This window comes from Schistocerca cancellata, chromosome 5 (assembly GCF_023864275.1).
Source record: "Schistocerca cancellata isolate TAMUIC-IGC-003103 chromosome 5, iqSchCanc2.1, whole genome shotgun sequence".
NCBI lineage: Eukaryota > Metazoa > Arthropoda > Insecta > Orthoptera > Acrididae > Schistocerca > Schistocerca cancellata.
In genome coordinates, this window is record NC_064630.1 from 92829025 (window position 1) to 92851477 (window position 22453).

The 22453-nt window shown below is 45.1% G+C and overlaps 1 protein-coding gene across 1 annotated transcript in view; it reads left to right on the forward strand.

The window, feature by feature from the left end:
• LOC126188381 (uncharacterized) overlaps positions 1 to 22453 on the forward strand; it is a 90076-nt gene that overhangs the window by 54210 nt on the left and 13413 nt on the right. Inside the window, exon 3 of the mRNA XM_049929980.1 lies at positions 5770 to 6250. Coding sequence (XP_049785937.1) covers positions 5770 to 6250 — 481 coding nt within the window. The remainder of the gene's footprint in view (positions 1 to 5769; positions 6251 to 22453) is intronic.

The window sequence follows — 22453 nt, forward strand, 5'->3', positions numbered from 1 at the left end:
GGAACTTGAATGCACCTCGTATGTGGCCTGCAACCAGTGTGCGATACTCCTTAGCCACGTGGTGCCTTGCACGAGTTCCACTGGATGCATGGATGCCCATGTGAAATCTCCCCAGAGCATAATGCAGCCGCTGCCAGCTTGTCTCCGTCCCCCAATACAGGTGTCAAGAAGCTGTTCCCCTGGAAGAGGACGTATTCGCACCCTCTCACCGACATGACGGAGAAGGTATCGGGATTCATCAGACCACGCAGCGCTCTGCCACTGCGCCAACGTCCACTGCCGATGGTCACGTGCCCTTTTCAGTCGTAGCTGCTGATGTTGCAGCGTTAAAATTGGCATATGCGTGGGTCGTCGGATGCGGAGGCCCATCGTTAGGCCAATCTGTGTGTTCATACACCCTAGTACTCTGCCCAGCATTTAAGTCTGACGTTACTTCCGCCACAGTTCGCCGCCTACGACGCCCGACATCTGTAATGAGGGGTGGCTGCCCAACTCCACGACATCTGGACGTGGTTTCACCTTGGTTTCGCCACGTGCTGGAGAAATTCGCCATAGCACTCTTCGAACACCCGACACGTAGTGCAGTTTCCGGGCAACCACAGTGTGCCCTCAGTCAAACAGACAAATCGCGCGCCTTCTCCATTCTACACACGGACACCCCTCTCACTGGTAGTACATTCAACGTGCGTGTGTCTGACTAGCAAAGATTCCTCGCCATGTGACACTGCTATCTCCTGGACGGATTTATATAGATAGTAGGGCGGTGGTGATAATGTTCTGGATGACCAGTGTAACTAGTTGGGGGGCCATTCCTGCATATTGCACGTACACATCTACTGTCTAAAAGGCCAAGCGATAGGTACGTCATTGTCACCGCAGTGCTATGTCACGTCTTTGTTGCTAGTTCCTAACTGTCGTCGTTGTTATTAAAATAGCTAAGAACCTTTGAAATTGTGTCAACTGTTGGGGGCAATCAGAATCGTTATATTGTTCTTATAAAATCAGATCCGCCAAGATCGCTTATAAATATTTTTATTCAGTAGCCGTTTCGACAGATCTCTACTGCCATCATCGGATCTGAAAGTTCAATAAGTTTATTTACGTGTGTTGTCATCATCGGATACGGAAGTTTAAGAAATTTATTGATGTTTTATTTAATTAAAAGCAACAGAATCTATGACACAAATATTAGAAAAAATTATTGCAGTAGAAGTATGAATCAATTGGGAGGACGACTGCCGTATCCTAGCTGCACATTCAATCACTGATACGAATGCAACCCACCAAACGTTTTAGTTACTCCAGTGCACAGATCTGTCGAACCAGCAATCACTAAAAAAATTTACAAGCGATCTTGGTGAAACCGATTTTTTATGAATAATATATTAAAACAACAATGACAGTTTTTCGCAATATTTGAAAGCAATGGAAATCTTACGAATAAAAATTACTCGCTTTTTAAAAAAGTTTTATTTAAAAACCAAATGTTTTAGCAGCTTGATAAGCCGGTTTATTACCAGTTATTAGAAAAATTTTTAGAAAAGCCTGTTATAACCTAGACCAAACAAATAACAAAAAATACAGGTTCCTTGGAATTCAAATAGTGGTATCGGTTTTAATTAACTGTTTTATTCCATCGCTAGAGAGCAGTGCCGGACCCGGTTCTGATACAGCAGCAGATGGTCGATCGCTGGTCTCGTACACTGACTGACCAGCCATCGTGCAAGTGTTGTAGAGTGCTAATCCTCAAACTCCCCTCAGAAAACACTCGAAGGTTAGAAGCCGTCTGGCTTGCCTCCTTCCATTTATATGCTACATTCATCTGTCCCTTGTTACGACTGGCGATAGGCTGGGCACTTACGCTTCATCACGCTAGAAGTCTCATGACGTTATTTGAAGCTGTGGAACGTATTTTATGAAACTGCAGTGATTTTCAGTTCCATTCTAAGAATGCTTGAGAACAGCTCAGTTCGCACTCAGCTGACAGCAAGCGACGGGGGAGACCACACGGGCCGGCCGCGGTGGTCTAGCGGTTCTGGCGCTGCAGTCCGGAACCGCGGGACTGCTAAGGTCGCAGGTTCGAATCCTGCCTCGGGCATGGGTGTGTGTGATGTCCTTAGGTTAGTTAGGTTTAAGTAGTTCTAAGTTCTAGGGGACTTATGACCTAAGATGTTGAGTCCCATAGTGCTCAGAGCCATTTGAAAGACCACACGGCATTCAGAGGCTTTGTCCCGGCTTCCGCGTGTCAAGGAGCCACCTGAGAGGGCTCACGGAACTCGCCTGCCAATCAAGCTAAGACGGTGTTCGCGGAATTCGGCACGGTTGGGCTCTGTAGAAGGATGCGGGCGGTAGTCTCAACATTTATGGCGAGAAATCACAAGTCTCTGAATGTCTGGGCAAAGACGGTGGGAGGAGATGCCTCGTGGGACTCCCGTCACTTCGGTAGGCTTCCAGAAATTCGGAAGTATGTAAACAACGCTCTGACTCGCCCGTCGCCTACTGACGTCAGACAGCAGACTAGTGAGAGCATGCATGAGCACCGGCGATAGGTGGGCGTTTGCAAAGGGGACATACCGTTGCCACAGCACTGCTAATCCCGGTTCCAGTGATAGCATCATTTTACGAGGGGTACCCATAAACAACCGATTTTTTTTAAAAGCTGTATATTTACAAAGTGTTTACAAAACAGCCTTATACCCTTCAAAATACTCTCCATTACAACTAATATATTTGTCCCACCAGTGCTTTCACGGTTCTAAACATTTTTTGTAGTCATCTTTAGAAATGGCTGACAGCTCCACCCTCGTTTTTTTCTTGACTTCTTCAGTGCTGTCAAATCGGTTTCCTTTCAGGCCCCTTTCCATGTGTGGAAATAAGAAAAAGTCACACGGAGCTAGGTCAGACAGTAAGGTGCATGGGGCAAAGGAACCATGCCATTTTTAGCCAAAAACTATCTATTAGAGATGGCTATGTGTGCAGGTGCATTGTCGTGATGGAAGAACCAGTCTCCTGTCTGCCACAAATCACATCTTTTTTTGACTAAACTGTTGCACAGTTTCCTTAAAACTTCCATATAAAAGATTTGACGCTCTGTGACCACTAGCCCTCGAATTTTTCCAATATTTTCAAGCATTTGATGAACGTTCAGAACAAGATTTGTCATGAGTTTTTCCCGCAGCGTCATCTTGGTAAGCTGTTTTCAACATTAAAAACAGTTTCAGCAGCATTTTTGCCGAGTAGAAAAGAAAACTTCACAGCCGCACGTTGTTCATTTAAACTTGTCATTAAAGAAAACGAAACAAGAACAATACAGCGCTACGAGAAACAATCACTGCAGACGGACAGAACAGACCAGGTCGACAATACAGGCGGCACAGGACTGGCAATGAGTTGCGTTATACACGCCTAGTCGGCCGGAGTGCCCGAGCGGTTCTAGGCGCTTCAGTCTGGAACCGCGCGACCGCTACGGTCGCAGGTTCGAGTCCTGCCTCGGGCACGGATGTGTGTGAAGTCCATAAGTCAGTTAGGTTTAAGTAGTTCTAAGTTCTAGGGGACTGATGACCTCAGATGTTAAGTCCCATAGTGCTCAGAGCCATTTGAACCATTTTTATACACGCCTAGAGGTAGAAATGCGTACTGCGCAAGCTCCGCCCACGGCAATGTTATTCCTGCTTTCTTTCGGATACCCACACGTAATTTATTATTCAATCAACCACTGGAGTAACTCAAACGTTTGGTGGCTTGTATTCGTATCAGTAATTGAATATGCAGCTTGGATATGAAAGTCGTCCCCCAATTGCTTCATTGCTTTATTGCAATCACTTTTTCCAATATTCATATCACTGAGTCTGTTGCTGTCATTGCTTTCAATGTAATAAACCATCAGTTTAATTTCATTTGTATTTCGTTCGAAGTAACTTGTAGTATTCTTGAGTTAATTATTATTATTATTATTATCTGATGATTGAGTAAAAATAGTCATCCAATACGGATTCATAGCAATTTCCCAACGTTCATATCTGAGATAGTGATTCCGTTGTGCAGATAAAATTTTACAACGGGTATTAAGCGGTCTGACACGGAGTCTATGCATTACCATCATTTTGGTACGATTACACAACCACACGCCGTGGGATTTTGCAACACGACACACAAAAAGTTAAAATACGAAGAGTATAAAATTCACAGACAGATGGCGTACACGATAATTCCCTTCGGTAAACCGTCGGCGGTGGCAACAACAAGGACATTCGGCCACCGAATTAAAGTACACTACTGGCCATTGAAATTGCTACACCACGAAGATGACGTGCTACAGACGCGAAATTTAACCGACAGGAAGAAGATACTGTGATATGAAAATGACTAGCTTTTCAGAGCATTCACACAAGGTTGGCGCCGGTGGCGACACCTACAACGTGCTGACATGAGGAAAGTTCCCAGTCGATTTCTCATACTCAAACAGCACTTGACCGGTGTTGCCTGGTGAAACGTTGTTGTGATGCCTCATGTAAGGATGAGAAATGCGTAGCATCACGTTTCTGACTTTGATAAAGGTCGGATTGTAGCCTATCGCGATTCCGATGATCGTATCGCGACATTGCTGCTCGCGTTGGTCGAGATCCAATGACTGTTAGCAGAATATGGAAGAGGTGGGTTCAGGAGGGTAATACGGAACGCCGTGTCGGATCCCGACGGCCTCGTATCACTAGCAGTTGAGATGACAGGCATCTTATTCGCATGGCTGTAACGGATCGTGCAGGTACGTCTCGATACCTGAGTCAACAGATGGGGACGTTTGCAAGACAACAACCATCTGCACGAACAGTTCGACGACGTTTGCAGCAGCATGGACTATCAGCTCGGAGACTACGGCTGGGATTACCCATGACGCTGCATCACAGACAGGAGCTCCCTGCGATGGTGTACTCAACGACGAACCTGGGTGCACGAATGGCAAAACGTCATTTTTTCGGATGAATCCAGGTTCTGTTTACAGCATCATGATGGAATCATCCGTGTTTGGCGACATCGCGGTGAAAGCACATTGGAAGCGTGTATTCGTCATCGCCATACTGGCGTATCACCCGGCGTGATGATATGGGGTGCCATTGGTTACACGTCTCTGTCACCTCTTGTTCGCATTGACGGCACTTTGAACAGTGGACGTTACATTTCAGAAGTGTTACGACCCGTGGCTCTACCATTCATTCGATCCCTGCGAAACGCTACATTTCACCAGGATAATGCACGACCGCATGTTGCAGGTTTTCTGGATACAGAAAATGTTCGACTGCTGCCCTGGCGAGCACATTCTCCAGATGTCTCACCAATTGAAAACGTCTGGTCAATGGTGGCCGAGCAACTGGCTCGTCACAATACGCCATGCAGTACTCTTGATGAACTGTGGTATCGTGTTGAAGCTGCATGGGCAGCTGTAGCTGTACACGCAATCCAATCTCTGTCGGACTCAATGCCCAGGCGTATCAAGGCCGTTATTACGGCCAGAGGTGGTTGTTCTGGGTACTGATTTCTCAGGATCTATGCACACAAATTGCGTGAAAATGTAATCACTTCAGTTCTACGATAATACATTTGTCCAATGAATACCCGTTTATCATCTGCATTTCTCCTCGGTGTAGCAATTTTAATGGCCAGTAGTGTAAAAGAAATGTCCCGAATCCTGAAATCAGTGGACCTGGTACGAGACTGGGAAAGAGACAGACAAGGGCATTCGGCCAGAGTGGTTATTGGACATTGTTTGTTTAGGGGCTCGTGATTCAGCCGAGCCGTGCGCGGGCGGACTTTGCCCAGTTTGGCGTCGGCGAGGAGTGCCGATTGCCGGTAGCCGCCCGCGGCTCCCTCCCCCACCGCTCCCGCGGCGGCTGGCGCGTCTTCCCACGGCGCCCCCACCTGCGGCGGCCGCTCGCTGGGCCCGGCGCCGCGCTCGCCACACCAGTCTCCCAGCATCCTCCGACGCGATGCGACGACCTCCTCAGACTCTGACGCTGCCGGCGCTGATTTCGACGGCGCTGGCGGCCGGCGCGTGGCTGGCGCTGGCGCGCGCCAAGACGTTCGAGCGCTGCGAGCTGGCGCAGGAGCTGCGCTACCGGCACGGCCTGCCCGCGGCCCAGGTGCCCACCTGGGTGTGCATCGCGCGCTTCGAGTCGCTCTTCAACACGTCCGCCGTGGGCAGGCTCAGCGGCGGCAGCCTCGACCACGGCCTCTTCCAGATGTCCGACGCCTACTGGTGAGCCGCGCCGCGCTGCACCGCCCGCACCAGGCCCCCTTCCCAATCAGCCCAAAAGTCGAAACATTTTATCCATAACGGGGCGGCGATACACAACAAAGACATACTGTTACTGCCAGCTTCCCGATTTTTGTACGGGTTTTGGGTCTTCCGTGGGCCACGTAAACAACAACTTCATCTACATCTACATACATACTCCGCAATCCACCGTACGGTGCGTGGCGTAGGGTACCTCGTACCACAACTAGCATCTTCTCTCCCTGTTCCACTCCCAAACACAACGAGGGAAAAATGACTGCCTATATGCCTCTGTACGAGCCCTAATCTCTCTTATCTTATCTTTGTGGTCTTTCCGCGAAATGTAAGTTGGCGGCAGTAAAATTGTACTGCAGTCAGCCTCAAATGCTGGATCTCTAAATTTCCTCAGTAGCGATTCACGAAAAGAACGCCTTCTTTTCTCTAGAGACTCCCACCCGAGTTCCTCAAGCATTTCCGTAACACTCGCGTGATGATCAAACCTACCAGTAACAAATCTAGCAGCCCGCCTCTGAATTGCTTTTATCTGCTCCCTCAATCCGATCTGATAGGGATCCCAAACGCTCGAGCAGTACTCGAGAATAGGTCGTATTAGTGTTTTATAAGTCCTTTACAGATGAACCACATCTTCCCAAAATTCTACCAATGAACCGAAGACGACTATCCGCCTTCCCCACAACTGCCATTACATGCCTGTCCCACTTCATATCGCTCTGCAATGTTACGCCCAAATATTTAATCGTGGCTGTGTCAAGCACTACACTAGTAATGGAGTATTCAAACATTACAGGATTCTTTTTCCTATTCATCTGCATTAATTTACATTTATCTAAATTTATAGTTAGCTGCCATTCTTTACACCAATAGCAAATCCTGTCCAAGTCACCTTGTATCCTCCTACAGTCACTCAACGACGACACCTTGCCGTACACCACAGCATCATCAGCAAACAGCCGCACATTGCTATCCACCCTATCCAAAAGATCATTTACGTAGATAGAAAACAACAGCGGACCTACCACACTTCCCTGGGGCACTCCAGATGATACCCTCACCTCTGATGAACACTCACCATCGAGGACAACGTACTGGGTTCTATTACTTCTAAATAAACTTTCACTTTTCCCATTAATTTTTCATTCGATCAGGAAGCTGTTGTCTTCGAATTTCTGACTACTTGGCTCCAGTTTTCTTGTTTAGTTTTTTTCTGAGGTGGGAATCGAAAACATTCTGTGTAATAAAATGGAACACGTGAAGCCGTCCTTTCGATGTTACTTACTGTTTAGCTACCAGTTTTGGTGACTCAGTACATCATCTTCAGACCGTAACTGACGCTAGGGGGTTAACACAAGTCGTATACACGATCCCATGAATGGTCAACATCTATGAACTGGTTTCCGTGGACACCTATGGTACAAATGGCTCTGAGCACTATGGGAACCAACGTCTGAGGTCATCAGTCTCCTAGAGATTAGAACTACTTAAACCTAACTAACCTAAGGACATCACACACATCCATGCCCGAGGCAGGATTCAAACCTGCGACCGGGGACACCTATGAAATGGTTTCCGTAGATTACTGTAACAGCGATGATGTGTTTGCAACCATCAACTACCAATTACAGACGCTACGGAAACCAGTCTCTACTGGTCCATCATGGACAGTGGACAACGGCTGGTTAAGTAATCATCAATGTCAATAAAATTCATCAACAGCCGTGTAACTTAAGATATTACTTTATTTTATTGTGAAGGCTCCCAGTTTCAGCATTTCATGACGCCATCTTCAGGCGTGGATAGATGCGTATGCGGCCTGGAGCTGGCATAATGAAATACTGAAGCTGGTAGCTTTCACAATAAGATAAAAGAATATCTTAATTTACACGGCTGTTGGTGAATTTTATTGACATTGACATCCACGGAGATCAGGTTGGTTGGCTGGTTGGTTGATTTCAGGGAATGGGGCCAAACAATGATGTCGTCGGTCTCATGTGATTAGGGAAGCATGGGGAAGGAAGTCAGCCGTACACTTTCACAGAAACCATAGCGGCATTTGCCTGAAGCGAGCTAGGGAATTCACGGAAAACCTAAATCAGGATTGCCGGAAGCGGGTTCGAACCGTCGTCCTCCCGAATGCGACTGCAGTGTGGTAACCACTGCGCCACCTCGCTCGGTGCGCGCATGGCAGGAGGTGGAGAGGTTCCATTCTTCCAATATTTTGCAGGGGCACTACGGTGTTACTCTTGGTGTCATGGTATGGGGAATCACCACGTATGAATTCTCGTGAAACTGGCAGTGATTGAGGGGCCGAACCGCACAATAGCGCTGGGTTCGGTGTGGGGCGCCGGTGGGGTGGGTGGACTGCTGGCCTGTTGTGGGGTTGTGAACTGCTGAGGGCTACGGTGGAACATAGCCTCTGTCGTTTCTAGGTCTCCGGTTTAATACACGATACACGATACTGTACTTTCAAAACATGCTGCAAGTTACATTTGAAAGCCCACTGCATTGCTCATACGTTACTCGCCAGAAACAGACAACTTCTCAAAACTGCGCTTGAAAAGACTGTATGTCGTATCATTTGCTTTCAGTCCACTTTCGAAAATTTTTCCGTTTCTGTGTTTCGTTTACTTTTTCCCTGACAACGGTTCTCACTTGAGAGAGCGCAAAGAAAGTCGGCACAGTCAGATTTTATTCTGCATACTCTGATAACACATCGACGCATTTTAGCGCCTCGGTGTAGTTGATAACAGGTTCCTCGATCGCCTAGTTTAGGCTCTCTTCCCCTACCGAACACACTTTCTACATTACATCCACTTCACTTAGTTGCTCAATTAATGATTCATACGCATCGCTCCATGAGAATCAGTGGATTTTTTCATCTTCGCAACCAGAAATTTGAATTCTAAACTACAACAGACTTCTTTTTTTTTTTTTTCAAAAATCGCTGAACTACATACTGATAAACCTCAGGTTGGAGCTTGCTGCATTTCAATTTCTTCTGGTCCTCCATATCATCAATTTTCCCATCGCAAGGGGCCGATACATCGATAGAAAAGCGTGACCTTTTATCTAGCCGACGTACAACAATGTCGGACTTCTTAGCTGCAACCGTTAGATCTGTATGTGTCTGTTAATAGTGCAGGATAGCATCACACACAGCTATCGTGACCGCTTTAGGTATGTGGTCGTATAATTTGTTGAAGATATTTGATATCTCTAGAACATTACATATTTGTCAATGAAGATATCAACAGCCCTTATCGGGCCTCATAAAGTCTTCATATTTCACTATGATAGAGCAGTCTTACATCAGAATCAATTCTGCAGCCAGCTGTGGCTGTGGATCCCTCGTTTGACAGTGTGCGTTACTGAAGGGCAGTCGATCTCCGTAACACACTTTCCTGGGATACATATATCGGACGCCCATTCGATGTGTATGTGTCTGGTAGATCCGTTAATGAGGCTAGAACCGTCGAAATAGATGACAGTATAATAAAATGAAGACTATTTAATCACAGTCTGAGACAATTTATTGTTTTCCCTTATCGAATTATAACGAGCCTAATAATATTTTAGCGTTTATCTTGTAAACAAGGCGGCAGTTATTATTTGATGTAATCTCATTTACCCGCGTTAGTTCTGTTTCTCTCTTTTTGTCAATTACCTGCCAAGTAATTTGTCGGAATGAGCACGCAATCACCGCATTTCAGTAACAGCCGATTATGGTCTCTCCAATCTCTCCGTGGGCGTTACGAGGTAGTTACATTAACTACGTCTAACATGCGAATAACTGGTAATGTTCTGTGGGTCTTCATTCCTGTGTTTAACAGAAACAGAAACAAAACCATGGATCGTCTGAAACAAATGATGGTGACGATTACGGCGGCAAGTCCCGCATAGAAAATTATTCCGTGGACGTGAGTGTCGTATTTTCTAAAAGTTCAAATGGCAATATTTGCCTTCTATCAACTCAGTGCTTTTCGGTTATTAGTTTAATAACAATAGCCATCACGAACCCTTTATAGTATGTTTTCACAATTCCTGTGTAAGGCTCGCCGGCCGAGCGGTTCTAGTCGCTACAGTCTGGGACCGCGTGACCGCTACGGTCGCAGGTTCGAATCCTGCTTCGGGCATGGATGTGTGTGATGTCCTTAGGTTAGTTAGGTTTAAGTAGTTGTAAGTTCTAGGGGACTGATGACCTTAGAAGTTAAGTCCCATAGTGCTCAGAGCCATTTGAACCATTTCTTTGTTAAAGGCTTCTTGGGGCGTAGAGGGATTAGTAGATACAGTTCTTACAAGGACACACGTCCGCGAATGATCCTTTGGCTATAAAGTAAGTCTGAAGATCGGATCACCTTCAGGTCTCATGCTTCAATTGAACTTTGAAGAGGGCGCGGTCGTCAGTGCTTATTGTAATCATGATGACATCACATACCATTTTTGTCCGACCACAACAATGGCTCCGAGAAATAGATACTTCAGTAACCAGAAGGGTTGCCTATGGTGCTGCACGGACTCGCCGCACTTCCGACTTTAAAGAGCACGTCTTTCGTAACGAAAAAGAGGACCCCACGAAGAGCACTTCAAACACTACCCAACCCACGCCACGAGCTCCTGTAATGCACAGAGGTAAGTTCATCGTCTCCGCTGAGTGAGTTCCCGCGTCCCCGAGATATTAAAGTGATCCTATCTTCAAACTTATTTCACGTTCAAACGGTTCATTTCTGTATTGTGTTACTTATCAAAACTGCATCAGCAAATTTCCAGTTCTTTACCGAAAGACAATTATGTCAAAAAGCGTTTACAGGCTCTTAAAGTAGCATACACATTAAGCAAGTGGAGCGAAAGAGTTCGTACTTTGTAATACAATCACAGCTGTTCTCCCTCTTCATTGTGTATTAAATTACTTCCAGCTTAATTCATTGGTCTAACATTAGCTGTAGTTTTGTCCCGAGGATCAAATCTCCTTCACATTTCAAGTAATTGTTCTCTGGGACTGCAAGTCATCGCTTTGACGTCTGAGATTGACATGTTATTAAGGTAGTGAATGATTAGCACATTCGTTCCTGGGTCCATTGTTCTCGCAGCGGTACAAACTGCAGGTAGAGGATACATCTACGACATTTCACAATACGGACACTGAAAACCATTCACATATAAACGAGACTGAAACAAGAGATAACCATCACAATAAATTTAAAATTAAAACTATAAATTGAGCTACATAAGTATAATATTATAACTCACGTACCATACACTTCGGCAGCATTTCTTCTATATGATTTTCATTTTGGCTCCTAGTGTCAATATTTATATTTGTATACTGTCCCCAACCTGTGAAACCATATCGCCTTACACAAAAAAATAAAGGCTGGCTTAACTGTTGTCTACAGTTGACGATTCCAGACACTTGTTAATGCCTGACATACTCTGTATTATGCCCCAACTTCAGAATTCGTATACCCACACCACAGATATAAAGAAACTGTTTCTCTCGGACAATTCAAAACATACCTACAACATTTTATGACTATTAATCACAGCACCTGAGACAGCCCTTCTTTATAACTTCGAATCAGTAATCATTGCTTAAACTGAATCGCCGATGGCACATACACATCACAGCAAACTATCACAGATACATATTCGCATTTTTCTACCACCATTAAAGATTTCATAAACCGATACACATAGAACTTGCATAGGTTTAGAGAGATTTTCCGATAATGTTGACTGGAATACACGTTCTCAAATTCTGAAGATAGTTGAGATAAACTATAGAGAGCGAAAAAATTATCTGCAACCAGACTGTATTTATAAAAACCAAATGATGTAAAGTTGGTAGAAGTTAAGAAGGAACTGAGTAGACTATCGTCGAAGTTGTTCACTGTGTAGACTGAGCAAGCAGTGACGGGACCTAGGAGTAACTTGGGAAGGGAATTAAAGTTCAAGGAGAAGAATAAAAAATTTGAAACTACCCGAAGTCATTGTAATTCTGTCAGACATGACAAAGGAATTAGGTCAGTTGAACGAAATGGATAGAGTCTTTGAAAAAGCTTATACGATGACAATTAACAAAAATAAAACAAGGCTAATGAAGTGTAGCTGAATTAGGTCAGTTGATAGTTAGTGAATTAGATTAAAAACGAGACTCTCAAAGTAACAATGAGTTTTGCTATTCCGGCAGCAAAATAGCTGCTGATGGCTGAAGTAGAGAATATTTGCCGACCGGGGTGGCCGAGCGGTTCTAGGCGCTACGGTCTGGAACAGCGCGACCGCTACGGTGGCAGGTTCAAATCCTGCCTCGGGCATGGAAGTGTGTGATGTCCTTAGGTTAGTTAGGTTTAAGTAGTTCTAATTTCTAGGGGACTGATGACCTCAGAAGTCAAGTCCGATAGTGCTCAGAGACATTGTTTAGATAATATTTACGAGGGGCGTTCAATAATTAATGAAACACATTATTTTTCTCGGCCAATTTCGATTGGAAAAGAGTGTAATTTGTTGTGGAACACCTTAGGATATTCCAGTTTCAGCCTCTATAGTTTCATGAACTCCCGATAGGTGGTGACGCTATACGTGTTCTTCAAAATGGGGTCTGTAACGGAGGTGCATTCCAGGCAGAGACCTCTGATTGAGTTTCTTTTGGTGGAAAGCCGGAGCATCGCAAATATTTATAAGCACCTGCAGAATGTCTACGGAATCCTGGTAGTGAACAAAAGCACAGTAAGTCGCTCAGAGAGGCTTCTGCCACCACGGCAAGAAGGCTGTGCAAACCTATCCAATTTCCCGCGCGTCGGCCGGCTGCACACAGCTGTGACTCCTGCAGTGTTGGAACGTGCGGGCACTCCCATTCGAGGCGTCACAGTCAAACACTTCCTGGTTAACTAGACTCCTCTGTCGGTAGTGCCGGCACGTTCGTCCAGCAGTTGGGGTACTCAAAGGTGTGTGTGTCCGCTGCGTTGCTCGACGCCTAACGGAAGACCATAAAGAGCAACAAACGACAATTTGTTGCTCGCGTGTTACGAGACTGGCCGTGACGATTTTTGGTCGAAAATTCGTCACAGGCAAGGAAACATGCGTTCATTACGTCGAACCGGAGACGAAACGGCAACCCATGACAAAGCAAGACCTCACATAAGTCCGTGTACCCGAGAGAAGCTCACAAAATTTCATTGGACTGTTCTTCCTCATTCATCCTACAGTCCGGATCTTGCACCTTGCCGGCCGCTGTGGCCGAGCGGTTCTAGGCGCTTCAGTCCGGGACCGCACTGCTGCTACGGTCGCAGGTTCGAATCCTGCCTCGGGCATGGATGTGTGTGATGTCCTTAGGTTAGTTAGGTTTAAGTAGTTATTAGTTCTAGGGGACTGTTGGCCTCAGAAGTTAAGTCCCATAGTGCTCAGAGCCATTTGAACCATCTTGCACCTTCCGACTTCCATTTCTTTGGCCAAATGAAGGCTGAACTTGGTGTAAAGCAGTACGTGGATGCTGGGGAGGTTATCGGTGGAGCAAGATGTTGGCTCTGACGTCGACCAGTAGAGCGGTACCATGCGGGCGTGGGGACCCTCCCAGCTGGGTGGCGTAAGGTCGTCACATTGAACGGCGATTATGTTGAAAAATGGGGTTTTGCAGCCAAAAGATTGGAGAATAATATGTTGTATTGGAATCCTGAATAAACCCAACCTGCTTTCATAAAAGAAATGTGTTGTGTTACTTATCGAATGCCCATCGTGAAATGGTCTGGTAGTAGGAATAAAAGCGTTTCTGAAAAAGAGAAATTTATTAACATCAAATATAAAATTAAATCGCAGAAAGTCTTTACGAAATTTGTTTGAAGTGCAGCTTTATACGGAAGTAAATCGTAGACGATAAACAGTTCGAACAAGAAGAAAACAGAATCATTTGACATGTGGTTCTAGAAAACAATGTTGGAGATCAGACTGGCAAACGGATATCCAGTGAAGGGGTACTGAACAGAATTAGAGAGGAAAGAAGTTTATCACAGAGATCGGTTGATAGGACACATCAGGAGGAAACAACGAAAAGTCAGTTTGGTAATGGACGAAAGTTGTGGGAGGAGACCAATGCTTGACTGTGGTAAGCAGATTCAAATTCATGTGAGCTGCAGTAGTTAACACAGAGATGAAAAGTCTTGCACAGTTTAGACTTCCATGAAAGGCCGCATAAAACCATTCTTCGGACTGAAGACCACTGCAACACAGCTACTACGATAAAGGAAAACAATAATGGAATCATAGGAGGGTCTATTTACGCTACAAAACATTACCAGAATTTACTAATCTCACTCTTGGAGCCATGCGTGACCGTCACGGCCGGTGTGGCCGTGCGGTTCTAGGCGCTTCAGTCTGGAACCGCGCGACCGCTTCGGTCGCAGGTTCAAATCCTGCCTCGGGCATGTATGTGTGTGATGTCCTTAGGTTAGTTAGGTTTAAATACTTCTAAGTTCTAGGGGACTGATGACCTCAGATGTTAAGTCCCTTAGTGCTCAGAGCCATTCGTTACGGAACAAACAGAAAACGCCCAGAACCATGAATGAACGAAACTTAGTCGAACGGCACAGACGTCTGTCTTCATATTCTCTGAAATTCGTCCAATTTAACGATAGCTAGTCTTCGCATGATATTTATAATAGCCAAACACTACAGCAAAGATGTGGAAAACGTGCTGAAAAAGGAAACAGCACTTTCTGGGACAAAGAATGCTGCTACCAGTTTTTATGACATCACAAAGCAGGTTGTTCATTTCCCATTTGTAGAAGCTGGAAGCAAGGTGAGAAGCGTGTTCCTGCTATTATGTTTGTCATTTCTAATTTCAGCGTTAACGGAAGACAGCAGAGACTGACCTAGATGACGACCTTTTTTCTTACTCTAAATGTCAAAAACAAGAAGCTCTTTTCCTGACAGTAGCTACTGAGGGTCTACGCGAAAGCTGTAGTGATGGCGTTTGCAGACAGGATGTGAAAGAAGGCAACAAATTGTAAAACGACGATGACACGGCTGCGGCAGACGGGAACCTGCTGGGGAGTGGAAATGGGGACGCGCTGTGACCTCGGAAAGCGTTCGGGGCAGACTCAGCTTCGTAAGAGAGGCGCATGCAAATCGTGCGCTGATGCAACAGCAGCCCGCCGACTGCTGAAACAAAGCCCGGTTCCTCTCACATGTGCTCGTAGATACATTCCTAATGCATGAAGCAACGAACGGCACAGTAACTTGACTCTTGAAGTGCCAACACTGAGCTACGCTGCGGATCACACAACTGAAAGCTTGTCGCCGGCCGGTGTGGCCGAGCGGTTCTAGGCACTTCAGTCTGGAACCACGCGAACGCTACGGTCGCAAGTTCGAATCCTGTCTCGATCATGCATGTGTGTGATGTCCCTAGGTTAGTTAGGTTCAAGTAGTTCTAAGTTCTAGGGGCCTGATGACTTCAGTATGTTAAGTCCCATAGTGCTCGGAGCCATTTGAACCGTTTGAAAGCTTGTCCATTCCAAGACGTTTATTTTGATACATGTCATATGCGACCTACAACAGTGTGGCCACCTCACATCTGGTCAATTTTGAATGGTATATCGGTTGCGAAAATGTAATCGACTTCTAAACTGTAATGTTATGTGTGCCTCACTGCTTTTTTTAAAATTAATTTGCACCTGATTTTATTCTGAGAAGCTCACTGATATATGTAAATACCGTAAATGTAAATGTGATTCAAAAAGTACTTGAAGTGAAGTGAAGCGCAGCTGGACAGCAAGAAACTCTATAGCGCGCAATCCCCACAACCACAGTAGTTGTGAATCTTTAAGTATGGACTCTAAAAAAAAGAATTTATTTATTAAAAAAAGAGGACGGTTAATCTTTATCTTGTGGAAAGAGGACGTGTTGCTAGGCCGTCGTTCAGAACGTATTGTTTCATTTAATGAAAATTAATGTTTTAGTGATAAAAACGAGTAAAGTATGTGGAAGCGTTGCCAAGTATTTATGTATACAAATTTTATGGAAGTGAAGAATAGAAATATCTTGTTTTTGGAAGAGGAGGTGAACTTCATTGTCGTCGCCGTCTATCAATCGACAGAATAGTAAGTGTACAAAGTTCACTAAAATACAGGAAAAGAAATGCATTCTCTATAGTTTTCATTCAATAAGTAACAACCTCTCATAATTTCTTAATTACAGTAATTGGATTATGTTCTTGTACAATAGTATTGTGCTGAACTCCACTGACTAATTTTGATGTAGCAGGACGTGTAGTTTGAAGGAACTTTGTGTGCCAAGCAATCTCCTTTTCTCACGAAAAGCAGATTGCTGTTTGATCTTATTTACTTACAACAGTGGTCCCTTAGGTATGAAAAGCTACGAAGACTTGGGCTCAAAGCTATCCGCAATACGGCAAGTAACTGAGTCGTATTTGAAACCTTAAAGAACGATAACTTCCTCCAAATTGTAATACGGCACCAACTGGTGCAGAAGCTGATGATTTAGGAGGCAGCAACCAAAATTCAGGTACCAGTTACGACTTACAGTAAAAATCTCAATCAAAAATCAATATATCTCTCTCTCTCCCCAAACACATAAATAAATGTTCATATTATTAAGATAAAAGTCATTTTATAAAGTGCCATCTCAGCATTCCTGGAATACGGTGAGCAGCTTGAGAATTTTGATCATCCACATAATGACTTCCTGGTTTGGGATACCCAGTCACCGAGGTCGTGCGGCCTCTGGACTTAACACGTCCCGCCGCGTCAAGGGTGTACCACGAGTTCCTCGATTGAGGGAAATGGCTGCCAGCATGAAATGCTCCTTTCGTCCCGCCCCGATGTTCCTCGACGTCGGGAAAAGCGACTTACTGCTTCTTCTTCTTCTTCTTGTGCCTTTGTTCCACTTATGTGGAGTCGGCATATTTATTAACGGATATGGCATGGTTAATTTCAAGGGGCAGCCAGATATCATTCATGTCACCACTCTGTTCGTTTGCAACTAAAAAGAATTTCGTATGACATAATAATATTTTGTAAGATGCTTCCGCCGTCAGGTGGCACCATTAAATAATTTCTAGGTCAAGACAGCCTGCATAGGCATGAAGTGCCCATCATACAAGGAAAGTGTGCCATAAAGTTTTATCGATAAAAAATGGCGACTAGAAAAATAGTTTGGTGACCTCAGAACCCTTCACATTACCCCAGAACCTTTGCGATGTGTTCACTACGTCAGTTAAAACTGTATTTACGCTCACACGATGTTAGATGCACAAGTACGGTAACTTCGAACCTCTGTATATAGGTAACGGATAATGATAGGGAAAAAAAATCTCAACATCCCCCCAGAATATCATCTTAACAGCATATAGCAAAAATTTCAACGATTTACCAAGAACAGAAATTACAGAACTGTTTCTTTCCGTACCCAAACTGCATGGCTTTTCGGATGTATCTTCATGGCACGTAAGGATTTTCAAAAAGAGGAAAACGGCGAATGTACAGTTAAAATTTGACCATTTTCGATCATTGCGGCCCATGGTGCGAAGATGCCTAGAACTCGGTTTTTGCGGGCTTCTGCATTAGTACAGTAACTTTGAAGCTATGGGTCTCGGTAACGGAAAATAATATCAAAAATGTTTCGAAGTTACCCGATAACATTACCTGAAGAACAGATGGTAAAAATTTCAACGATTCGCCATGAACAGAAACTATAGAAGAGGCCATCCCCACAATTCGGACTTTTGGAACACAAAAATTATGGTTTATTGGGGTTTTCTCAGGAACAGACCAAATGATTATAAACCATCTAAAGCACCACTAATGTAAAAGAACCAACCGATTTGATCAATTTGACTGAGCTAGACGATGATGTTTGGTTTGTGGGGCGCTTAACTGGGGGATCATCAGCGCCCTACGAAGTCCCAATTTTTACACAGGCCAATGTAGCCACTGTCACGAATGATGATAATGATGAGGAAAACACAAACACCCAGTCCCCGGACAGAGAAAATCCCGAACCCGTGATCCAGAGACAGCAACGCTAGCTGCAAGACCAAGAACTGCGGACGCTGGGCTGGAGGTAGTATATAGCTTTTAAATTTTGATCCTGTACTTTAGGATAGGTACTGCACGTCTGTTCTTCCGCTGAGTATACAAACGGGTCGCTAGGCCAAGGGCTATCCGGAACACTAGGCCTTTAACCTCTGTGACCAACAGAAGCCGAGATACAACCTCCTGAAAAATCGCATTTTCGCGCGGAGCGTTTTGAAGCATATTGGATCCGCGCATAGACGTGCACTGACCGATGAGGATCGCCATTCTCGCTTTGAGCCACGAGACAGAATTAAACTTCTCACTACTCCAATTAGACTCCTATAGGAATCCAACTATGTTCAGAAAGATTCTGAGATCCAAGCACTGGACTGGTACATCTACACCGCTTGCAGTTCCTGCGCCAATTGGATATTAACAGCTTCCGTCGATATTCACATAGCAAAACAGGAATAAGTCCATAAGGAGAAAAACAGTCTCTGAAAAACAAGACACTCAAATTTCCACGGAAACAAATTCGATTTATTGGCTTCTATTAAATCTCATTAAGTCCGTCTCGTTCACTAATACACCATCGTCCAGGTAGCTACTTCGCTTTGATAAGATGCCTCTTTTCATCGAGTACTTGCACGTGTCACCAAATGGAAAAAACAATTTAAAAAACGCACTTCCGCTTCTTGCAGTCTTTGCGTATTTGAAAAGCAACTTCGTTGCTCACAAAGTATCACTAACTATCGACGTACGTTAAATGCTTGAAAAACCCAACCTCGTCCAACGGGGCTGTTTTCCGAGTCTCCGATTCCGCGAGCTCCAAACCGTTCCACGGTATTATTTAACATTTTGTCCTTCCGCCTAAACAGAATCATGAGCAGAATGTAGGCATTTTCGGTGGCCATTTTCTGCTCTCACTAACAGCGCTTCTGTAAGGTGCTGTATCGTGCCAAGACCTTCAGAAGTTTCCACCCAACGTGTGTTAGAAGATACCGGCCTTTATGGGAGGTAACGAACATTTACGCCAACAATGTAGGCCCCAGCCATAACCCATTTAGGCCAATTAGGGGGAGAGGCTGACCCACTATGTCGGGGCTGGAAAAAATCTCCTTCCCCGGAGACCGGCCCTGGCGTGCAGAATAGCCTCAGGTGCTGTCCGTAAATTATGTGTTATGATCAAACTGTCGTGTTTGTGATAGGAGTCGATGTCGACTGTAATAACGGATTAACGGGTCACAGTATAGCAAATCACTGACCAATAATGTTGGTCACCGCCACCAACAACAACCATTAATGACAGCTGCACCACTCAGAAACGCCCTCTGGCTGTTGGGTACGGAAAGTCATGTATCTCTGCTCACGTCCCGTCTCGAGGCTCAGATATTAGCACGAATGTACGAGAAACGCCTCGTAATATAGACAAACGCAACTTGGGCCGATAAGGCGCGGCACAAGTTAGCAAAACAAAAAATTGGAAATTTGTGGTAAGTTCTATGGGACCAAAATGCTGGGGTCATCAGTCCCTAGCCTTACACACTACTTACTCTAACATGAATTAACTTACGCTAAGGACAACACACACACCGATGCCCGAGGGAGGACTTGAACCTCAGACGGGGGAGAGCTGCGCGAACCGTGGCAAGACGCCTCAGACAGCGCGGCTACCTCGCGCGGCAGCAGGTTAGCACATTTGGACTGTAGGATACGAGTGTAACGGAAGCAGCTTGAAAAGCTTGGCCAGCAGGGCATGGTACAGTGAGGTCGTGGGGGTATTTTTGTGTGGTTGATTGGTTGATATGTACACGGGATGATATGGGGCCCCTGATACGTCTAACGCCATCGAACGATACTGGGCTCTGATACGCTTGCAGTACACCGTAGGAGACCTGTACTCTCAGCAAGGGAAGGCACCTCTTCATTGCTCTCCAGTTATATGTCAATGGTTTGGCGAACGCTCCACGGACATTAGGGGGCTCCAAGTTATATTTTAGCTTTCTACGGGTGTATTAAAACAGTGCTTCGGACTGGGACTCCACACTTGACTGCTCAGTCGCTACCAGCATTGACCGCGGAAAGGAAGGAACCTGGTACGTCTTCCGTGAAGCACACACTTTTAATCAATTATAGGGCGCTTTAATCTGTTCCATTGTATCGTCCACTGATGACAGTATAAGGACTGAGACGGTTCTGTAGAGGAAGAGAGTGTCTACCAAATAATTTCAGTTTTTTAAAAAAAAATTCAAAAGGCTCCAAGCACTATGGGACTTAACATTTGAGTCATCAGTCCCCTAGACTTACAACTACTTAAACCTAACTAACGTGATGACATCACACACATCCGTGCCCAAGGCAGGACTCGTACCTGCGACCGTAGCAGCAGCGCGGTTCCGCACTGAAGCGCCTAGAACCGCTCGGCCACATCCACCGGCTCAGTTTTTTCCCTTCTTTTATTTGTGAACCGGTTTTGGAAAGTTTATTTCCATTCACAATGCTGTATGATGCGATCGTGATTGCGCGCTCACCACAAAATGTGAAAAGGTCCGAGAGCTTAACGGTGGTTCTCTTGTGTGTGGTATGTGGTCATACTAGGGCATCATACAGCATTTAGCATTTCCGAAACTGGCTAAAAATAAAATTCGGAGAAAAAATTTGTAGCTGTTTGGTGGATTATTTTCCTCTGAAAAATGAATAATGTAGCTCCGGATCCAACAAAGGCCATGTAGAATTGTGTCAAAACTGGCGAAGCAGATTAGGGTTTAACGTCCCATAGACGACGAGGTCATTAGAGACGAATTGCACAGCCCTCCTCACCAATAGGTCAACGAAGCTACTAAACAAGAGAAAGAAGTCTATCAGATTACGATATCTGAAGCCTATCCCGTCTGTAAACATCCATGGTAACACGAAGAACTGATATGAAAAGGAATGATCACTTAACTTAAGCAGTAGAGAATGAGAATGGAAGACTCGAACTGGTTCGGAGAATGTTGAGAAAGAACAAAAATGGTTCAAATGGCTCTGAGCACTATGTGACTTAACAACAGAGGTCATCAGTCCCCTAGAACTTAGAACTACTTAAACCTAACTAACCTAAAGACATCACACACATCCATGCCCGAGGCAGGATTCGAACCTGCGACCGTAGCGGTCGCGCGGTTCCAGACTGAAGCGCCTAGAACCGCTCGGCCACACCGGCCGGCGAGAAAGAACAAAATATCTGTTTAAGAATTCCAGGAATGGCAAGAACGACTAGACGAGAATTTGAACCCCTTCCTCAGGAATGAAGGCCAACTGCATTGATCACCGCAGCTACTTCGATCACGTCTTTTACGCCTTGATCACGAGATGATTTTAAGTTCAGCAGTGGCCATCCCATCATCTGAGAGAGAAAGCAAGGATAACTTCCTAATCGAACTATGGGTTACCATATCACGATGTTGATGCTGATCGATATTCAACGATATCATTTTTGTTCTTTATTAATTCCAGCAGCATGGTGTAGGAGTGAGACCTCGAGATACATGTGTGAACCATCAAAAGAAACGGGATACAATGATGACACATTCCGCTCAGGCTTAATCGTAAGAGCTTAGAGTGCGTCATTTTCCGGTATAGCCAGAGCCGTCTCACCACATAAGATCTTGCGGTTTTCTCGCATGCTGCGTTGCGAAATTACCGATGCGGTGCGGTGCAGTCCCGCTACGACAGTCCGTTTCTTAAATGGCAGGCAGACAGCCTTCCATGTCTAATAAATTGCTGGGCTACTTTCCAACTGAGAGGCGATGTCGCATTATCTGCCACTTTTCATCCACTGCTGGATTATTGTCAGGTCTGGTTGCTCCACACATCACTAGCTACACTCTGCAACATCTACATGTAAACCCAGCAACCGACTTCCTGTGCGTGCCCGAAGATATTCCGTATCGACATTAGCTAATTTACGCCCTATCCACGCCCTTTATAAAGGGAAGAAGTGACTTTCAGTGTACCTCTATACGCGCCCCAATCTCTTATCTTATTCTTATGATACCAACTCCAGATAAGCGATAAAGACAGCAGAACTGTCGCAGTGTCTTCCCCGAAAATCGGTTCTTTCAAAATTTACCCAGTATGGGTTTGCGAGGACAGTCGTCTT